Genomic DNA, 14,571 nt, shown 5'->3' on the forward strand with positions numbered 1-14,571 from the left:
TAGAATAAATGTAATTGATGGCTTATGAACAATGGCACTGCTCCCACAGCAATGTATCAATCCTAACAACCTGAAGTTATTTAATGACATTAAGGTCACCTTCATGCTTTTATGACTCTCACCTTGAAGGAAAGAAGACAGTCAAAAAAGAACAAAAAACTCAATGCAAAACTTTGACATCCACTCATTTATTAGAAGTGTGGTCAGTTCAAGATGGATTTAATGTTCAAATTATTGGCACCTTCGAGTAGGCCTAAGTTCAAAGTTCTTATCTGGTGAACCAAGAGTAGGAGTGCTGAAACTACAAAAACATACTTAGAGAACTATCCAGTGTTACTAAGAAAGGGAGATTGGTCAACTCTTTGTAGGGTTCTTGCACAGAAAGGAGAGAATTTCTTACAAGCAAACAGAAATTAAAAGCTTCTTCCACTGGCACATGCCAGCAATCAATTCAGTAGATGTTTCTCAGAGCAGCACTCACCAGAACACATTCCCTATTTACAAGGCCATACACCCCACAGCATAGCAATACAAACTGTGTAACCCCAGGCAGGTTCTTCTGCTCTTTTCAACTTAGAATGCATTCCCCTGTACTTCCAGAGAAAGGCAGCAAAGTAGAAGAGCTGTGGCTAAACACAAACACATACTGAATACTTCCAGATGCTGGAAAACAATCTTTTTCCAAAGTGATTATATGCATAGACACATTCAAACCACAATCACTGGTTTTGCTTCCCTTTCAAGGGAAGCAACAGTACAGAAAACCACATACATGAGGCTCCTAAACAAATGAAAAGGGAAACAAAAGGGCTGTTACTTCTTGTTTCTGCAGGTTAGCCTGCAGAAACTCCCACTTCTGGGAAAAGGCTTGCAAACTCTTGCCATAGGGCTCCCACTTATGGTACCAAGTTTCTAGAACTATTTTATTTTGTCTAGACTATGAAAATATGGGTGATGTCAAGGTGACTGTAATTTTAGCTACACATTTTTGTTTACATAGCAGGTTCTCCACCATTTTTGGCATCTCCTGATTTTGTGTCTATCATCTGGAGATTGACAACCGCTTGACTCCTGCCTCAGAAACAACTGAGCATGCTTGGCTGGCTGTTCATTAGATTAGAGAGCTCCTCAAAGCCACCACTTGAGAAGAGACTTGTGGAACTCAGTTCTTTCCAAATACAGTGCTGAAAAGAGACCAGAAAGTTCTAGAACTGACGCCTGATGCAATTGCCACAGGCCTTCAAGGAGAAGAAAGAGACTCCTTACTTCTCCCTGAAGACTGTTCAGCCTTGCAGTGTCTGACAGCCCGTGTGCTAAAAGCATCAGGTATTCCTGTGTTTCTCCACACTGCCTGGAAATTTTTTTTTGGCTGGAAGTTGTCTTGTCACTCAGAAGTAGAAGTAGTATATGCTTGTTGCTGTAGAACAATCACAAAAGATAAGCCCAAGGTCAGTTCCAGGCTAGAAAACATCAGCTGTACTGAGAACCAAGAAGCCATTCAGATTAGTCACAGAGGACAAACCTCCTTCAGAGGGCTGCTCCCTTGCTGAATTACACTGGAAAAATCAAGGAGGAGGGTGGAAGAAAAGTTCAGGCAGAGAAGCTAGGTTGACAGCTCCTGAATACACACAACTAAAAAACTCATCTACAGAGGAGGGGGGAAAAACCCCTGAGTGACAACTAAAGGACAAGCCCAAGGTAAAGGCAAAATGTTGCATTTATCAATACACATACACCTCTTTTTTTTTTTTATTTATTAAATTTACACAACTGCTTCAGTGTCTGAGCTCACTAGCACATAGCCACATGAAATGAAGAACTCCAAAGAAAGTCAACCCAGGTGCAATCCCTAGGGCATACATGGGGGCTTCAAACAAGAATCTGCAGTTTGAAAGGGAGGAACACAAAAGTAAGTCTGTCCCCAAGTGCAGAAGAGGCAGACACCCTTACTGTTCAGCTGATAAGAAACCAAACCTAGGGAGAAGTGGGAACACAGCGGCCAACCCCATGGCTGAAAGGGTGTTGTGGCCCATCCACAGCCAGCTAGATGGGTGAGGAGGGGCTCTGGGGTCACAGTGTGGCACTTCATCTGTGCCAGCAGCACATCTGGAAGCGACTTGTGAAGGAAGGAGGGACAGACTGTCTGAGCTAAGAAACCTAAGTTCAGTGACTTGGTATATAAAGAGCCAAAATAAGAAACCACCTATGAAAAAATCCCCTTCAGACCATGCATTTACTTTGAATAAATCCTTTATGAAATCAGTCTAAATCTGACAACAAATCAAAGGAAGATCAGAAATGGAAAGAACAGGAATGTGTGCTTTTAAACCTTCATTTCTACAACTATCATGTGCAAAATAAATTTTAGAAGAGTTTGCACCCAAGTTGCATCAAAAGACTTACAAGAGACTTTAGCTCAAGTAATCAGATGGCTCCAGACTCATCCAGAGCCGTGTTACACAAGATCTCTACAACAGAATTAACAACTGCTTCTCTTGATACTTGTTCACAGGCATAATCATTGCAAAGAAAAGCCCAAAGGTGGAACTCTGCTCTCCTGATGTTCATCAGTCACTGGTTTCAGGCTTCCAGCAGCTCAACTCAGACCGAGGCTCTTCACAAGCTTCACACCAGAAACATTGATTGTACAGGTCAGATGTGAAAGCCCACTGATGAAGACCCATAAAGCAATTTTGCAAACAAAGCTATCCATCAGGCCCATTATACCTCTGTGGTGCCAGCATGCTGCACAGCCACAATTTTTCACTTTGAGTCCAACCACCTTAGGTAGAAATCACCAATTTTCAGGACTTCTGTAGGACTTGCAACTCAAAAGCTTACCATATTTGAATGTAATGATCCCTAAGATTCTTAAAATACTACTTTTAAAAGAAATTAATGTATTTTAAAATAGGATATATTCGATAAAACTCCACTTAAGAGCACACATCTGCTATAATTAATCTCGAAGTCTACTGATAATGAGGTAAGGAAAAACATAATTTAAAAGACCTTTTCAGCACCTCCTTTTCAGTGATTCATGTTTTTCATTGCTTCTCAGGATACAATTGGCAAAGTACAGACTAGTATGCTCAGAACAAAAATTAAGTGCAAGTTCTGACAGTGCACAGCACGAGACAGAAGCCAGCACCTCGAATCTGCTGCTTGGACTGTCCTCAGATATCCTGACTTGTGCCTCTGCTCACAGGACTGGTGCAAATTTCAGCCAAACAAGTCACTCAGACCCAAGAGATCCAGCTGAATGATGATGTCTCTAACATCACAGTAAGTGGATGCCATTGGTCTCCTGTTCCTGCAGCAAACAAAGCATTTTGAAAATAAGCCCACCTACAGTGCCCACATGAATTTTTCAAGGTAAGCAAACACTTGTTTACACATTTAACACAAGCTTCCTTCAAGTTGCCTTTTTATCAGGAGTAAGAAGACCATAATTTCAACTTTATGTCAGCTATGAAATGGATGCTTTCTATTTTTTTCCAGAACAAAGATACTTATAATCCAACAGGGATTATGTTTTAATAGAACAGTTTGACCAAGTACAGGGAAAATTATTTTAGAAAAATTCCCATGTTTTAAAGACAGAAAACAAATACAAGGTTTATGAACTATGGGAATTAATTTCTTTTTTAAGTTAAATAAAAATAGCAAAAAGGCCAAAACACCTCCCCTATGACTTTAAAGAGTGTCCAGAAGAATCAAAAATCCAAACATTCTCTTAGATATAACTCTGTGTACTTAACATTTTATTCTGAAATTGTCACTAAATATAAGGTAGCAACATTCAGGTGCAAATTGCTGATTTTTGTATTATACCATCAGACAAAACAATAATGGAGTCAGTGCTGGTTGACATGAGAGTGAACTGAGCATAGTACTGTGTATCCTGTCCAAGGCACACAAAATTAGAGGACTTCAAAAGACACCATTTTAAATCTTAAATTAATCCTGGTACCCTGAAAGATTTCAGCTCAAATCAGAAGCTAATGTATCCTTCCAGATGCTTTTGCACAAGAACAGATTAAGCTCTTAAGATACAGAGATTCAATCTTGAGCACACACAGTAATGTCAGTACCTTTAGATCCTGGAAGCTTGGATGACCATCTGTGGGCAGTGACAGCACAAGAGTCAATTGCAACAACCCAGAAATTTGTCTCTCCATTCCCCTCCATCCCTACTGCCAGCTTATACTTTACCACTGTCTCCAGAGGTAAAAATAGCCTATGAACCTCTGGACTGAAAATTACAAGCATCTGTCAGAAGCAGCACAGCATATTTGGGGGTTGAAGGTGACTCCAAAATGTACCAAGGTGGTACATTTACTTTTAAAAAAAGCTGGTGGACACTCAGTTATAAAAACAGACTGAAGCTTCAGAGCTTCCCATATTGGGTTGCTGAGGGAGGATGAGAAGATTAATCTGGTTTTCCAAGATAAAAATACACTGAAAAATACATGAAAAAGATCAGTTGTATTAAAAAAAAAAAAAAAGTAGTAATAAAAACCAGCACACATATCCTAATCTTTCATAGGCAACATGTATTGCTTATGAAATACCAGTTATTTTCTACTATTTCCAACCATATCTAGTAGTCCAAATTATATGGCAGACCTTTACTTAACCACTTCAACTATTGTACAGTTTGTACTGTATGACATGATGCAAGTCCTTTGGATAAATTTGGTTATTTTTGTCATTTGGCATTGAACCTTATTGTCAATAGAAGCCAGCCCTACCAGGGGAGCCACAACCATATGCCAGAACTTTTCACTCCTGTCTAATTCTGTGTACAGTCTTGTTTCCTCTGCTCAGAAAATGACCTACATATGTAGTGAAAAGATGCTACCAGGAGCACTACATATGTCAGACTCAAATATAGCCTTTAAAAAAAAATACTACAGACATTTTGAGCACAAAGCAAGCACTGTAGGCTTGCATTGTGAAGAAATCTCATGTATGAAAGACAGTAGTCGAGGAAAAAATAAGGCACTTAACCAGGCAGGTCCCCATTGCACTGCAGACTCAGTAACATACATGTACTACAATCCTAAGTAACTCTGCTTTCATGAGAGCTTGGGTAATGTGTGCATTAATAATGTCTAAGCCACACATTCAGCAAGAAAACGAAACCCTGAAAGGCTGGTCATTAATTGAGCACCATTCATTCTGCATGCCAAACAAGACAGGAGTATCTAATTATCCAGCTAATGATTGTACATCAAGACAGAGATCAGCTATGGAGGAGCAAGCTTAATGCTGTCACTTCCTGAACTCTGCTCAAGCTGCTTTCCTTCCACAGGTGGTAAGTGTCCTTGAAAAAGTCACCTGAACAGCTCACTACCTGAAGCACCATGCCAACACCCACCTACACCAGCTGTAAGCTTAAAACCTTCAGCATCCCCAGATGACAGAAGGATAAACAACTCCTATTGCAGACAGATGAGCTGTTGGCAAACCATGGCCAATGGGTTCAGGCAAACTGGGACATTGGACTGATCACAGCCTAAGAAAGAAGTGATTTTGCAAACATGGCTGTTTATTATTATCCTTTCTAGTCTCTGCTGGTTTAGCTCCAGTGATTATTCTTCTCACTCTTTGCCTTCCTTCTCAAGACAGCAAGTTTTCAGTAGAAATAACTCTCATCTCCAGTCATGCCTGGTTCTTGCTTTTATTGTTTCAGTTCTGGCCTGACCTCAGGCTTTGGGAGAGACCAAATATGAGCCCAGTGAAGAACCCAGCTTTCCTGTCAAGCACAGTGGCCAAACTACAGTAGCCAACACAACAGGAGGAAGCCTTCACCATTATCAGATGCCAAAGGTCCAAGCACACTTTGTACCAATGACTTCTTTACCTAGCTAAGCTCATACTAAGTGTTACCAAGCACATGCAATCCAATTTCCTAAATGTTTGGATTTTGCCCCCATTTGCTGTAATGAATATCTGTCCAAGTGTTGCATTCCTGACATCTGGCTCAGACAAATTCCTAAAGAGTCCAGGACACCAGATACGTTTGGAAATGGGCAGGTAGGAGGGAGTAATGGCCATAACCTTGTTCTTAAGCCATTTAGCCTGGAACTGCCATGAACTATGTATTTAAAAAATCAGATCTAAAAAGATCTAAGGATATTCTAAGCTCACGCTGAAAATGTTTTCCCTTTTTATGCATTCTCTATATTTCATATTAATATGGAGGGAAAGAGGGACAGAAAGGGAACATAACTGTTTCCACCATAAAAATCTATTCAACATTTACAACAAAAGAGGATTTAGGCTTGTCCTTGAGAGAAAGTCTTTATTTCCAGAAACATCTCATTCTGTAATGGCTGTAGAAAAAGGACAGTTTTTCCATTTCAAAAGACCTCTAAGGAAAATAGTAGAAAATGGACAAGACAGACAAACGAGAGATGTTCCTCATTTCAGCATATATCCTCTGGTTTTCATCCTTGAAAGTTTAACTTTATTCCTTTATAAATCGCAGTCACAAGAAAAATAGCCATTTTCTCACACAGACAAAATTAACACTGATCTACCCGGCAACCAGCAAGGGCAGAAGGAACATTACCACATCTGCGTTTACAGCACCACAGTACTGATCATAACACAGTAATTCACTTAGTAAATGCAAAAAACTCCACACATATCTGGAGTAGATCTCTTGATGGGCAATTTGCAGAGAGCTACAGGAAAGAAACCTAAGAAATGTATAAAATTATGCACAATTAAGAATTTTTTACTGGTTTTCAGGTAGAAAAGCATTCATAACACAACACCACTGCACCCTCACATTTTAGCAGTTTGTATTATTGCTGAAGTGTCACATTACTGAACAGACTTCTCACACCAACACTAGGAAGCTCTGGCTCACTTTGGGCAGTAAAATGATAGCCAGAAGTCTCAGAGATGAAAGGGAAGAAAAAACTTCCACCAATTTCTAATGCCCTCATGAAATTATCCAGGCTCCCTCTGGTGGGGGATTTAATGTAAAGACTGTTCCAGCTTGCTATATGAGAATAGCTTTGAACCACAACAGGTTTTTTCTTTTGTAAAACAAACCATGTTACGACTGGACTCTGCGATTTCTGGAGTCTCTTATCATACTTCAGTCACAGCAATCTGAGGTAAAGCTTTGTTTCTGGCCCTAAGCTACTTCACATAAAGAAAGGCAGTAAGTGATTAAAAAAAAAATAAAGAAAACATCACATTTTTAAAACACAAATTATTGTCTTTGTGCTCCAAAATCCTCAGAACATTTTTCATTTCTTATTTCAGCTCTCCAGAGTCCCAGCAGAACCACCACCTCTGTCCCTGATGTGGACAGAGGCAAAAGAGAGATTGCTCTCCCCAGTGCACACAAGAGATCTAGGGCTCCTAGTTTTCATTTCTGCTTATATATTGATTATATTAAGTCCCAGGTCTCATATCTCTCCAACAATTTGAATATCATTTATTTGCACTACTGTCAGACAATTCCAATATGCTTATGTATCTCTCTACAAAATACACACACACAGGAGTCAAGCAAACCATCCATCCATTTCATTCCTCTACAGCCCCTGAAGTTGTCATTGCAACCAGTTACAGAAAAGGAACATGACAAGCTTTACAAACACAAAAAGACATCACATTTGGTATCTTTAGTATCTACCACATATGTACTACATATTGCCATCAAAATTCCTGTTATCCGTGCAATCTCATAGTCAAATTCAGTTTTGCCTCCTGAACTTCATGACCAATATTATCAACATTCTGCAGTCTGAAATCTTGATAAAACAAAAAACATGCAGAAAGATAGCATTCAAAAGAAAAACTAAAAAAAACCATCCAACTGAGGTAGGAAAACTGCAACTCGATGTTGCTGTATGGGAAAACCAGTATAATCCCTTTCATGGATGGAGACAATTTTATTTCTGACAGCCCTTATGACTCACTAACTTTTCTTCCTTAATAAGGCCACGATTTGCATCAGAGAAAGTGTGTCTATAACAAGCCCGAGGACTCAGAAAATTATCCAATGGCTAAGAAACATAACTTTGCTACACAGACGAAAACAATTTTAGTTCTCAATTTGTGCTTTCAGATAGAAAGGGATGCAAGATTATACCTACTATAGTCCAAGAATTCTGATTAACCTCATACAGCCCATCTTAGATGATGAGTATAATTCAATTACTGCCAGATAGGATGGCAGCTGAAGCTGAAGAGGGCTTGAGGGCTATTTAGGATACAGTCGGCACAGAAACTAGTCTCACAGGTCAGAGGAAACAATCCTCAACATTGCAAGCTCCTTGGGACAACTACAAAGTTTTACGAGAACCCACTGCTTGGAACCCATATAGGAAGGCAAATAAAGAGCAACAATTCACGTTCAGTATATCATTAATGAAATCCAAAGCCTTCCAAAGCAAGCGTTAACTTATTCAGACCAGGGAGATTACCACCTCATTTTGCCCGAGAGGCATTCCTTTAGCGCCCAAGTAAGGCTATGCAGCGAACCTGTAGAGAGGTATATCTACCAGTAGTAGAGTTCAGAAAGACAGGCGTGATCTCCTCGCCCCTGACTTCCCAGAACCCCTTCAAAATGCAAAGCCTGCGGCGTGCGGTGTTGACACTGACAGACCACCCTAAACATGAAACCGCAGAAAGGATGCGAGACCTTTCTCCTCGTACAGAGACAACTCCCCAGTATCGGGGCAGGACTACATCACCTGTAATAAAATCGAAGAGGGCAAGCACACACCCGGTCCCCTTGCACACCGCGCCGCGATGGCCATGGGACCCCCGCCCCGGACCTCGCTCAGCCAAGCGTTCCCCTCGCCAGCTCCCCAACCTTGGGCACTCCGGGACTACTTCGCCTTCTGCTTCACCGCAAGGGGTTTGCGGGCATGCAGGGACGGGCGATTCCCGGCTCGGCTAAACCTGCCCCGGGGGAGCGCTGCCCCCGCCGGGCAAGAGCCGGGTCCCCGCGGGAGAGAGAGCCGGGCGGGGCGGTGCGGCACTCACCGATGCCCAGCCCCACCACCACGCGTCCCGCCAGCAGCGTCTCCTTGTCGCGGGCGGCGGCCAGCACGCCGGACCCCGCCGTGAAGAGGCCGCTGGCCAGCAGGATGCAGGGCCTCCGGCCGCACAGCCCGTTCAGGACGCCGCCGGCCAGGGCGGAGAGGGCGGCGGCGCCCACCGTGCTGGAGACGAGCAGCTCCTGCCAGAGCGCGTCCAGGTTGAGCTCCCTCTTGAGGAGGAGCAGCGCCCCCGACACCACACCGGTGTCGTAGCCGAAGAGGAAACCCCCCAGGGCGGAGAAGACCGACACCACGTAGACGAAGCCGGGCGTCTCGTCCTGCTGGAACTGGCGCCGCGCCGCCCGCTCCAGCTCTCCGCCCGACGCCGCGCTGTTGAGGCTGGAACAGGACTCGGCGGCGATGAGGCTCCGCTCGCCCGCCGCCGCGCCCGAGCCGGCGGACCCGTCCGCCTGCCGCCGCCTCTTCTCGCCCATCAGGTTGCTCAGGCTCCGCAGCGTGTACTCCACATTATCGCTGGCCTTGCGGGACATGGGACGGCCGCGGCGGCTCCCGCCCCGACCGGGGGAGGGCAGGGGGCTGAGGCGGGCGGCTGCCGGGCTACTTAGACTAGGGCGGCGGGGCTGCCGCTGCTGCCGACGCTGCCCGTCCTCAGCGCGCCCGCCCCTCTCGGGCCACGCTCAGCTGGGTCGCATCGTCCCCCCGCCGCCGGGCGGACTTGAGGGGAAGTTGCCGCCGCTCCCAGCGCCCGGGCGGAGCTGGAGGCGGAGGCAGGCGGGGACAGCGCCGAGCGCGGCCCGGCGGGCGCAGGGGCGGGCTCGGCCGCCCCCCGCCTCCCGCCGTTCCCGGTACGGAGCAGGCGCGGCCCGGAGCGCCTGCGCACGGAGCGCCCCCGCCGCACTCACTCGCGGGCGGCGGGGCTGGCGATGTGCGCTGGGACCAGGAAGGAAGTCGGGATGGAAGCCAGGAAGGAAGCCCAGGGCGGGTGGACGCCACGCAAACCCGGGGGCCGGTCCCCGAGCCCGCGGAGCTGTTCCCGCTGGCAGCCCCCGTCTGCATGAGGTGCAGGGGGCTGCCCGCCTGCCCCCCGCGCGGTTTCCGCGCTGCCTGGGGAGCGCTGTCCGGGTGCCAGGCACGCGTAAGGATCCCAGTTGATTTAGTAACTGGATCGTTTGAACGAAGACAGCGTTCCGCGTCCTCGTTTGTCATTTTCTGAAGCACTGGGTGACACTGGCTATGCTGCTGAGCACGGGAGTAGCAGGTTTTCCTTACTGGAATCTCCCGGCTCTCTTCGTCCAAGCTCAGTTGCGGGGACCATTTCAGATCGTTAGTGTCGATTGATATTGTCCCGACCTCCCCTGCTCTCCCTCTTTTCGGGATGTTGAACAGGACGGGCCCTGGGGCTGCACAGCTCCAAAAAGCCCTTCGGCGCTGATGCCTTTGCAGCGGCTGGCTGTCACTGCAGGGGCTCTGAGCGAGCCTGCCCGCCCCCGTCCCTGCCGGCTGTACGGGGAGCTGGAGCCAGCGCTGCGCTGCTACCACAGAGCGTGGCAAGAGCGCTGGAACAAGCTGCCCAGGGACGTCTCGCTCCCTGGAGACGCTGAAAACCCACCTGGACGTGTTCCTGTGTAACCTGCTCTAGGTAACCCTTGAATGGTCTCCAGAGGTCCCTTCCAACCCTAACAATTTTGTGATTCTGTTACAAAAAAAAAAAAAAAAAAAAAAAAAGGGAAATTTCCAGCAGTTGTTCAGAGGGGGACAGATTGCTCACCATGTAGGAGCAGAGTTAGGAGCTTGTTCTCGTGTTTGTACTTGAAGTAGAGCATCGTGTTTTCGTAGTTCCACCTTTAAACAGTCTTTTTGGGGATTTTTCACCGGGATGCAGAGCCTGGCAGATCCTGTCAGCAGGGAGAGGTGCCCAGCTCCATGAGAACCCAGGCAAGCTCTGCTGCTAGTGTGCATGGAAGGGCCTTCCAGATGCAATGCATTTTTGGGGAAAAGTATATGTCATAATATCACAATATTATAATTTGTACATCTTGTATATTGGCACGTGTATGGATAAAACAACATTTTCCTTCTGACTTAACTGTGTTCTGTAGAGATTCTCATAATGAGGCCAGCCAGTACCCAGAGAATTTTGGTAATTAACTGGATCAGTTACCAGCCCACACCTTGTGAGCAGTACTAGTCATAGCCATGTGAATTTAAAAATTAGAAGAGAGAGCAAAGTCCAACATGGCCAGCTGCACATAGCCTCTTTGGTGGTTTGCCTCTGCCTCAAAGCAAGCTGTGACATACTAATACTGGTCCAGATATTATCAACTAAATAAAATATTGAGGGGAGGAGACGATGGAACCCGGATAACTCCACCAAAATGACGAGAGGTCTCCTGGGCAGCAGTATTCCAAGAGGCTTTATTGAAGGAAGGCGAAGGAGCGGGAGAAGGAGATAGGGAACACAAGCTCTCGAGGAGGGAGTAGGTCCCAGGAGCCCCGAGGGAAGGCGGGACTGGGTATATAAGGGGAAGAGAGTAGGCGTGGCTGGGGTACAAATCACCCAATGGGGAGCAGGCAAAAGGGAGGAGATAGGATGGGGTGATATACAGCAAACCAATGGGGATACAGAGGAGGAGTGGTTTCCTAAAGGGGACCAATAGGGGTAACAGAACCAACGAACTTTCTAGAACTGGGGAGTATGCTGAACATTGACTGACAACTTAACTGGGGGTGGATAGCAACAATTGATTGATAGATCTCCCTAAACTGTTGCCGCCTCCCATGGGAGAGCGGGAACCCCTCCCACAACATATATGTTATATATATTAGATATACGTTATAATATTATGTTAATATAACGTAATATAACTGTAAGGAATTCTCTAAAAGAGAAAAACAGGATCTGAAAACAGGAGTTTAGAAGCTATTTGAAATAAGCAGTGTATTGCTATAAGACTTCCTTTTGTTCCAAACTTCATCCTACTACAATGTTGTTTGGTCTCTTTGGAAAGAAGACACTTTCAGATATATTCGATAGTTTCCTTCTCCAGCCATTTTCTCTATCTTGACAGAGTCATTCATTTATCTGAATGTGCCTGTCTCTGAGCTCTCAATACAGTTTAGTTGTTTGTAATCCTTCCAGTGTTTGATTTGGGTTCTTATTTATATGTACAGATCCTGATTAGATTCTTCTCCAATATCGCAACAGAAGTTGCCTCTCATATACACAACCTCTCCTTGACTGGATGCTGCTATATATTACTTTTATTCCTGAGTGTTCTGGTCTGCAGTGAGACTATTTTAGCCTGTTGTTTACTTTCTACTGCAGTTATCGGAAACTGTAAACTGGGACATCACTATTGACCTTCTCTGTAAAGTCCTTTCAGAATGAAAGTAGCATCATTTATTAATAAGGAATGTACTGGCACCATGCATTTAATCCTACTGGTCAAGTGTTAAGAGATAAATTGCTTAAAAAGTAGGAAGAGTTACAGCCTTAGCACTGGAGAAGGGTATGGATGATGGTTGATGGCAGAAAGAAGCTGACAAACTGGGAGATGAAGCATTCTTTGCCTGACAGACTGGCAGCAGTACAGCTAAGGTTGCTAAGACGTCACATCACAGGTTCTTTCAATCCCAGGTAACTTTACCAATCATCTGAGCTCACATTTTGCATAATTTCACTCTCTTTCTTTCTATAAATATGAATTCCAGCAAACCCACTTCAGTCCTATTGAAAATGCAATTGCAAGAAACACATTTTTCAACTCTATTTTTAAAATATAAAACTTTTTTATGCTTTAGAGCAGGGACTCAGTTTTTTGGCAGGAGAACAGTTCCTTTCTGGCCTTCCTTTGGCTGTCAGAAGGAAGATCTAACAAGATCTGACTGAAACAGAGTCTCTGGTACAGGCAGTAGCAACATATGTGAAAACGTGCTACTAAATCCAGTGTGCCCCAATGGCTGCATCTCTAGCCATGAAATAGAGAATTGTGCACTGACCTCTGTGCAGGTGTCCAGGTGTGAGGGTCAGGCTGCACATTTAAATGCATTGCTCTAAAATTCAGGGCCCAGCACATCCTAAAAGCCAGTGGCAGTGCAAAATGGGGAGTGGGGGTAGAGGGGGATGTAGACTTTTATCATTGCACAATTTGGATTTTTTACATTTGTGTACTTGCAAAGATGCTTTGCCAGTTTACAATCCTTATGAAGTCATTATTACCCTGTAAAAGTTATAATTATTTAGTTACAACACCTGGCAACATGAAAATCAAGGACTTGGCACAACACTACCCATGAGATTCCAGGGATACCAGGAATTCTCTTCATACACTGTATCTTCAAACAGATGTATGCCAAAACAGAGCTGTTTGTCTGCCAAAGAGAAACCTCCTCAAGTGCTGCAGGTAAGCCCAGAATAACAACAGGCCATCTCTCAGTCAGTTCAGATTTCTGGAATCAGAGTAATGCTCTATTCCAGCACACACCTAGCATCTGGTGTACATGGAAGACATATACAGGAAGAAGAGCGCTACATGCAGACCCATTAATTTTAGTACAAACCTCCTTCATTCTATTGTTCACTAAACAGATTTTATTTATGAGAGTCCATTTCTGTAAAAGGTGAACAGTACTTCTAAACCAAATCCTTCCATGGATTATATAAGACCAGAACATCAGTTGTCTATCCTTTAATGAAAAATAGATCAGAAAGGCTTTCAGGCTTATTTATGACTAAATGCTATTCTCCATCCCTGAAAAAGTAGCATCTGACCTGGCATGAATTCACTACTTTATAAACTCTCACCTCATCAATGCAAAATATTTCCATCAAATTAAAGTTCCAAGAACTTCCTATAAGCTGCAGGTTAAAAGCTGGCTTTGCAGTCAGCCCTGACACTGCATTGCCTCAGAGCAGAACACTCTACAGAAGTGCCTTTTCCGAGTTTGCAAATGAAACTGGAATCAGACCAGGAAGAATCCAGTCACTGACTCATTAAGTTGGTTGACCCTTTGGATCTGACAGACTATGAAACCACCAAAATTTGTTTAGTGGGATTTTTTCTGAGAGACATGCAACTATGAGAAGGAAATGGTACCATGTGAATTCCCTGTACAAAGGCAAAATACATTCCGAGAGTGCCTAAAGTTGACTGACACATGCCAGGCGTCATACTGGGATGTGGAAGTTGAAAACTAGCACTTTCTATTGCTGGGAAAGAGGATGTAGCTGCAGCACACTGTCATTTGTAATTGTTTCCTTGCTTGTTTTATTTCTTTCTCTGTCTGTACTTCAAAAGTCCTATTTCCACCAGTGTAGCTGGATGGGTTTTTTTAAATCTATTTTGTTCTGCTGTAAGTATTAAAATCTGCTGCACTTTAGAATAGATCCTCTGTGAAATGTTTTCTGTAACATCCTCTAGAAATTTTAACAATTCCCTGACAAGCAGCATAGCGGCCAAGGTGATAATATTAAATATAACATTAAAGACTCTTGAAAATTGCATTAATAGTGATTTTTGACCCCTTCAAAGCA

General features: G+C 44.3%; 1 protein-coding gene across 1 annotated transcript in view; it reads right to left on the minus strand.

Moving 5' to 3' along the window:
• SLC2A13 (solute carrier family 2 member 13) overlaps positions 1-9,752 on the minus strand; it is a 142,328-nt gene extending 132,576 nt beyond the window's left edge. The window contains exon 1 of the mRNA XM_053943108.1: positions 9,022-9,752. Within this exon, the coding sequence (XP_053799083.1) occupies positions 9,022-9,568 (547 nt within the window). The 5' untranslated portion in view covers positions 9,569-9,752. The remainder of the gene's footprint in view (positions 1-9,021) is intronic.
• Positions 9,753-14,571: the final 4,819 nt, after the last annotated feature.

This window comes from Vidua chalybeata, chromosome 5 (genome assembly GCF_026979565.1).
Source record: "Vidua chalybeata isolate OUT-0048 chromosome 5, bVidCha1 merged haplotype, whole genome shotgun sequence".
Classification (NCBI taxonomy): Eukaryota; Metazoa; Chordata; class Aves; order Passeriformes; family Viduidae; genus Vidua; species Vidua chalybeata.